The sequence below is a fragment of the Salvelinus fontinalis genome, unplaced genomic scaffold (assembly GCF_029448725.1).
Source record: "Salvelinus fontinalis isolate EN_2023a unplaced genomic scaffold, ASM2944872v1 scaffold_0584, whole genome shotgun sequence".
Classification (NCBI taxonomy): Eukaryota; Metazoa; Chordata; class Actinopteri; order Salmoniformes; family Salmonidae; genus Salvelinus; species Salvelinus fontinalis.
Genome location: NW_026600793.1, coordinates 64,952 through 72,694, shown reverse-complemented (window position 1 = coordinate 72,694; position 7,743 = coordinate 64,952). Strand labels below are relative to the sequence as shown.

The following is a 7,743-nucleotide window of genomic DNA, read 5'->3' as shown; positions in this document are numbered from 1 at the left end:
TCTGGCTGAGAGAATGCATGGAGTGTACAAAGCTGTAAAGGCAAAGGGTGGCTACTTTGAAGAATCTCAATATAGTTTGATTTGTTTAAGATATGAATCCATAATTGACAATTCCACAATGTAGAAAATATTATAACTGAAAACCCTGGAATAAGTAGGTGTGTTAAAACTTGCCTGGTACTGTTGATATAGTATTTTTAGCCTGTAGAAGCAGATGGGATCCTCCTCTTTTTAATAGAAGCCATCAGGCTGTTCTCACCCAATTGCATAGCTTATAGAAATGTTGGCCAACATGAACTCATGAAGTGATTTAGATTTTCAAATTACATTTGCAATGATGTCAGAGTGATTAGAGGGACAATAGAGTGCTGAGTACCAGGCAGTTAACAAGTGTGGTAGACTACTAATGACCATCACCAGCATCAGAGCTTGGAGAAGCCCAATTACTCCATGGTCACGTGGTATTTCATTGCCTTAATGTCCTGTAACTGCCAATGTAGTGGTAATACAGTCACCATAACAGTCCTACTTCCTCTATTTCCCAGAAATGGATTGGTTCAGATATCCTGAACAATTTATCACACCAACAATAAAGTAAGTAATTCAACCATTTAATCTGTTTATATGGGATGTGAATCAGTTCCTGTAGTACAGTAAAGACAACTGTCAATCATTTCAACATCTTCTTTCCAACGCCTTTCACCTACAATTACAGACATAACATTAACATCCAGAATCAGCTGCAAAGTAGTAACATTTAGTGTATGAGTATGTATATACACCTTGGTGGAACAGTTGCTAGCAGTTGACTGGAGCAGTGCCTGGTGGAGTCTCAGTACCCTGGATCTTCTGTCCGGTACTGGTCACACACCAACAGTAACCTACCAGAAATAGACATGTTCCATAAACAATAGACATATTACACTAACACATTGAAGTGTCACATTCAACTGAATTGGAGAATTTAGTGTGTATGTGCGTCCGTGTTCACCTGCAGAGCCCCAACATTGCTTAGGGGTGTATTGTCCTGCGGCGTCACACGTTGGGATGTAGGCTCCAATTGGGCCATGTGTCGCGGCATCTCTAGCACGCTCACATGGGGTCTTGGGTCGTATCGTAGCATCTGGACACAGGTAACAAACATTGTAATGTGGACAAAATGTATGGACATAATATACATTGCTGGACATACATCCCAGAATCTTGGTTTGCGTCCCATTTGGGACCCTACTCCCCCTAGTCAGAAGTAGTTTATACGGATTAGGGTTCCACTTCAGAATTAACCTACGTACTAACTAGCTAAATACTGAAATTGTGCTACTTTTTTAAAAGCCCTATGCAGGCTAAATTCCATTTCTGTCTTTTGTATAACAGCTGATGAAACGAAGACTGAGAGTGGGGGTAAATTGTATCAGTGTTATTTCCTGATAGTTGCTAGACAATCCAATCATACATCCAGTTGAATGTATGAAACAGTTCATATCAGAATACCTCAGGCCAGCATCTAGACACCAATATACATCTCTGGAACTCGAGGAGTGGCAGGTAGACTAGCAGTTAGAGAGTTGGGCCAGTAATTGAAAGGTTGCTAGTTTTTATCCCTGAGATGACAAGTTGAAATATCTGTCTGTGCCCTTGAGCAAAACAAAACCTTAAATTCTCCAGTGTCACAGTTGATAATGGCTGCCCTCTCAGAGGGTGTCCAAGGGACAACGGGTTATGAAAAGAAACATTAATGTGAATAGGACAGAGCACCCACTAATGTTTTATTAAAATGTTGGTGAGTAAGTGTGAAGTATGTAACTCACCTCCTAGAGCAAAAGCTGTGCTGACAAGCAGAATGATGGTCAATGTCGCCATTGTGATAGTCTCCTGAGAGAGAAAGAGAGCATTTTAAATCTGGAATGGCTGTTGGTACTAGAGGAGAGGTTATGGAAACCCTGTGTTAAGTACAAAACTTAAACAACGGCTGAGGCAGCATTTCCTACACCCAGTCCAGAGGACCCCAAGAACCGAGTACGGGCAACACGGCACTACTAAGCTATTGCCAAAACTCCGGTATCATCTCTTCAACCACATACGATAGATAAGCCTGGCACACAGGAATATGGATCTTTTCCAAATGGCTCCTCATTCCATTTGTAGTGAACCACCTTTGACAAAGGCCCACAGTGCACTACATTAGGGAATCATCCTAGATCTAGTCAGAGACTACCCATTTACTGCAAAGGTAACTGTTAGTCTATGCTCTTAATTTCAGGGGGGGGTAGGTGTCACTCTACAAAATGGGGACCTATATAGTGCATTACATTTGACCGGGGACACATAAGATTAAGGGGCAGCTAGTCTGTTAAATAATGTCACAATCTCACCTTCTGCACTCTTCCACAGGATTCACTGGTTGTCTCTCTGTTGTCTGTGAGTTATGGTCTACTTCTTCCACCTCTCCTTTTAAAGGACCTGTCACAGGTGTGACTATTTGCCTCATTAACCCAATGAGAGTTCCGATGTCGGCCATTATCCAGTGGTGTAAAGAAATAAAGTAAAACTATGTGAAAGTACTACTCAAGTCATTTCTGGGGGTATCTTTACTTTACTATTAATATATTCGACATCTTTCACTTCACTACATTCCTAAAGAAAATAATGTACTTTTTACTCCATACATTTTCCCTGACACCCAAAAGTACTCGTTAGATTTTGAATGATTAGCAGGACAGAAAAATTGTCTGATTCACACACTTATCAAGAGAACATCCCTGGTCATCCCTACTGCCTTTGATCTGGCACACTCACTAAACACAAATGCTTCATTTGTAAATTATGTCTGAGTGTTGGAGTGTGACACTGGCTATCTGTAATCAAATAAAAAAACACGAAAATGGTACCATCTGATCTGGTTTGCTTAATATAATGAATTTGAAATGATTTCTACTTTTGCTACTTAAGTATATTTTATCAATTACATTTAATTTTGATACTTCAGTATATTTAAAACCGAATACATTTAGACTACTCAAGTAATATTTTACTAGGTGACTTTCACTTTTACTTGAGTCATTTTCTATGAAGGTATCTTCATAGGCAGTGAAGAGAGTAGTAGAGGAAGATGGGTCCAGTTTCGAGGGATCCTGAGAGGCTCCCTGTGAGTATGCCGAGGCCAATAGAGAGTGATAGGAATAACACGTGTTTCAGTAAGGTTGGTTTCTTAGCATTCATAGTCATGGTTATCAACTGTACCGCAGAAATGGAACATAAATTACAGAAAATAGATGTTGTGGTGGTAGCTGCAGAGAACTCCTTGGGTTATGAGATTTTACTGCAAAAGAGTGACAAGGTGTGATGAATGATAGTGTCCTGTTATCCCAGGCTGCCGGACTGCTTTAGGACAAAGCCCAAGCAGTAGTACTCAGCTCACGTGCTAGGACACAGCCCACGCAGTACTAGTCAGCCTACGCAGTAGTTCTCAGCTAACGCACTAGGACTCAGTCCACCCAATAGGACTCAGCCAACCCCATAGTATGATTATGCATTTAATGCTTTTGTTATAAAATTATATTTTTGGGGTGAAAATGATCTTCCCCAAACGTGAAACTCATGCGCTGCATGTGCATGCCAGTTAGAATCTACACTCATTGTAAAGAGGTTATTTGGCCACTTTAGTTGTAATACAAATGTAGCCAGGTGGTTAAATTGCATAGTTGTATTCATTTATATCCACTAGATGGCACTGCCCCTTTAAGAGATTCATAAATAAGGTGTGCAAGCAGTTATGGCATTGTACATGCGCAGCGTGTAAGAGTAAGCAATTACACTGGAGGGCTACTGAAATCCATCGTGGGTCCAACGTTACTTTGGATTGACATGAGGATGTTAGCTTCTTGCTAGCTGAATACCAGTGCTCCCAGAGACACGTTGTGGAGTTAATCATTACATTATTTAAAGCTGCTGTATGGGTGAGGATCTACTGTTCCATGTGGGGTTAAGGTATCACGTGGACAGTGTGTTTAAGCAGAGCCACTTCTCAGATTGTTTTTATGCACTTTACCAACAGATGGATTTCACTTGATTGTGATTTAGACTGAATATGACATCATGGTGACTTCCTCTTGTGGTGATTTCCCTTCTACATGATCCTATTTTACATATAAGCTTCGACAGTACAAACAACCCCAAATAATGTTTTGTCCTGTGCTGGGTTGACTTCGCCAGGCTACACAAACCTTATCAAAACATATAGGCCTATTGGCTAGGCTACATGAGGTGTGGCACTATGATTTGAAAAAGTTGCAAAACAAAGTTATGCATTGCTTCTTGCCTTACACTGGGCATCATTCCCAAGTGATGGGCTAATATTGTCACCCATCAGACTATTCTTGATTTCATCTGTCATACTGTCATTCTTTCCAGGTCTATGCCCAAACAGTTCGAACTTCTAATTTTAAAAATTAATCTCTCCAGAAATAAGTCTCTCACTGTTGCCGCCTGCTACCGACCCCCCTCAGCTCCCAGCTGTGCCCTGGACACCATATGTGAATTGATCGCTCCCCATCTAGCTTCAGAGTTTGTTCTGTTAGGTGACCTAAACTGGGATATGCTTAACACCCCGGCAGTCCTACAATCTAAGCTTGATGCCCTCAATCTCACACAAATCATCAAGGAACCCACCAGGTACAACCCTAAATCTGTAAACATGGGCACCCTAATAGACATTATCCTGACCAACTTGCCCTCCAAATACACCCCTCTGTCTTCAATCAAGATCTCAGCGATCACTGCCTCATTGCCTGTATCCGCCACGGGTCTGCGGTCAAACGACCACCCCTCATCACTGTCAAACGCTCCCTAAAACACTTCTGCGAGCAGGCCTTTCTAATTGACCTGGCCCGGGTACCCTGGAAGGATATTGACCTCATCCCATCAGTTGAGGATGCCTGGTCATTCTTTAAAAGTTACTTCCTCACCATATTAGACAAGCATGCTCCGTTCAAAAAATGCAGAACCAAGAACAGATATAGCCCTTGGTTCACTCCAGACCTGACTGCCCTCGACCAGCACAAAAACATCCTGTGGCGAACTGCAATAGCATCGAAGAGCCCCCGCGATATGCAACTGTTCAGGGAAGTCAGGAACCAATACACGCAGTCAGTCAGGAAAGCAAAGGCCAGCTTTTTCAAGCAGAAATTTGCATCCTGTAGCTCTAACTCCAAAAAGTTCTGAGATACTGTAAAGTCCATGGAAAACAAGAGCACCTCCTCCCAGCTGCCCACTGCACTGAGGCTAGGTAACACGGTCACCACTGATAAGTCCGTGATAATCGAAAACTTCAACAAACATTTCTCAATGGCTGGCCATGCCTTCCTCCTGGCGACTCCAACCTTGGCCAATAGCCCCGCCCCCCCCACTGCTACTCGCCCAAGCCTCCCCAGCTTCTCCTTTACCCATATCCAGATAGCAGATGTTCTGAAAGAGCTGGAAAACCTGGACCCATACAAATCAGCTGGACTTGACAATCTGGACCCCCTATTTCTGAAACTGTCCGCCGCCATTGTCGCACCCCCTATTACCAGCCTGTTCAACCTCTCCTTCGTATCATCTGAGATCCCCAAGGATTGGAAAGCTGCCGCGGTCATCCCCCTTTTCAAAGGGGGAGACACCCTGGATCCAAACTGTTACAGACCTATATCCATCCTGCCCTGCCTATCTAAGGTCTTCGAAAGCCAAGTCAACAAACAGATCACTGACCATCTCGAATCCCACCGTACCTTCTCCGCTGTGCAATCCGGTTTCCGAGCCGGTCACGGGTGCACCTCAGCCACGCTCAAGGTGCTAAACGATATCATAACCGCCATCGATAAAAGACATTCCTGTGCAGCCGTCTTCATCGACCTGGCCAAGGCTTTCGACTCTGTCAATCACCATATTCTTATCTGCAGACTCAGTAGCCTCGGTTTTTCTAATGACTGCCTTGCCTGGTTCACCAACTACTTTGCAGACAGAGTTCAGTGTGTCAAATCGAAGGGCATGTTCTCTGTATACATCAATGATGTTGCTCTTGCTGCGGGCGATTCCCTGATCCACCTCTACGCAGACGACACCATTCTGTATACTTCCGGCCCTTCCTTGGACAGTGTGCTATCTAACCTCCAAACGAGCTTCAATGCCATACAACACTCCTTCCGTGGCCTCCAACTGCTCTTAAACGCTAGTAAAACCAAATGCATGCTTTTCAACCGTTCGCTGCCTGCACCCGCACGCCCGACTAGCATCACCACCCTGGACGGTTCCGACCTAGAATATGTGGACATCTATAAGTACCTAGGTGTCTGGCTAGACTGCAAACTCTCCTTCCAGACTCATATCAAACATCTCCAATCCAAAATCAAATCTAGAGTCGGCTTTCTATTCCGCAACAAAGCCTCCTTCACTCACGCCGCCAAACTTACCCTAGTAAAACTGACTATCCTACCGATCCTCGACTTCGGCAATGTCATCTACAAAATAGCTTCCAATACTCTACTCAGCAAACTGGATGCAGTTTATCACAGTGCCATCCGTTTTGTTACTAAAGCACCTTATACGACCCACCACTGCGACCTGTATGCCCTAGTCGGCTGGCCCTCGCTACATGTTCGTCGTCAGACCCACTGGCTCCAGGTCATCTACAAGGCTATGCTAGGTAAAGTGCCGCCTTATCTCAGTTCACTGGTCACGATGGCTACACCCACCCGTAGCACGCACTCCAGCAGGTGTATCTCACTGATCATCCCTAAAGCCAAAACCTCATTTGGACGCCTTTCCTTCCAGTTCTCTGCTGCCTGCGACTGGAACGAATTGCAAAAATCTCTGAAGTTGGAGACATTTATCTCCCTCAACAACTTTAAAAATCTGCTATCCGAGCAGCTAACCGATCGCTGCAGCTGTACATAGTCCATCTGTAAACTACCCACCCAATTTACCTACCTCACCCCCCTTACTGCTTTTATTTATTTACTTTTCTGCTCTTTTGCACACATTGTATATAGATTCTCTTTTTTTCTACCATGTTATTGACTTGTTTATTGTTTACTCCATGTGTAACTCTGTGTTGTTGTCTGTTCACACTGCTATGCTTTATCTTGGCCAGGTCGCAGTTGCAAATGAGAACTTGTTCTCAACTAGCCTACCTGGTTAAATAAAGGTGAAATAAAAAATTTAAAAACATGTACTAAAAAATAGTTGTGACATTTGTTTTGATTTAGAAAGGACAATTATCTTGCACCTGACTCGAATCGGGCAGGGGAAAAATACATTTAATCTATGCACTTAAATAGCGAATGGATTATTATTTTCCCTTGTTTCATTTTCATGCCAGCCAGGTAGGCTATACTCCTGTTGGAAATATAAGCAATGTTCTTAATATTAGGAAAGTTGATAAATACAGCACGAGTCAAAAGTTTGGACACACCTACTCATTCAAGGGTTTTTCTTCATTTTTACTATTTTCTACATTGTAGAATAATAGTGAAGACATCAAAACTATGAAATATCACATATGGAATCAAGTAGTAAACAAAAGTGTTTAACAAATCAAAATATATGTTATATTTCAAAATATATGTTATATTTGAGATACTTCAAAGTTGCCTTGATGACAGCTTTGCACGCTCTTGGCATTCTCTCAACCAGCTTCACCTGGAATGCTTTTCCAACAGTCTTGAAGGAGTTCCCACATATGTTGAGCACTTGTTGGTTGCTTTTCTT

At 42.8% G+C, this 7,743-nt stretch overlaps 1 protein-coding gene across 1 annotated transcript; it reads right to left on the bottom strand.

The window, feature by feature from the left end:
- Window positions 1-595: 595 nt before the first annotated feature.
- LOC129846545 (equistatin-like) lies at window positions 596-2,437 on the bottom strand. Its single transcript, XM_055914486.1, has 5 exons — window positions 2,373-2,437; window positions 1,809-1,872; window positions 992-1,123; window positions 783-881; window positions 596-703 (listed from the first exon to the last, which is right to left on the bottom strand). Exons 2-4 carry the CDS (start codon window positions 1,858-1,860, stop codon window positions 799-801), a joined length of 267 nt encoding a protein of 88 aa, XP_055770461.1. The 5' UTR covers window positions 1,861-1,872; window positions 2,373-2,437; the 3' UTR covers window positions 596-703; window positions 783-798.
- Between the last annotated feature and the right edge of the window lie 5,306 nt (window positions 2,438-7,743).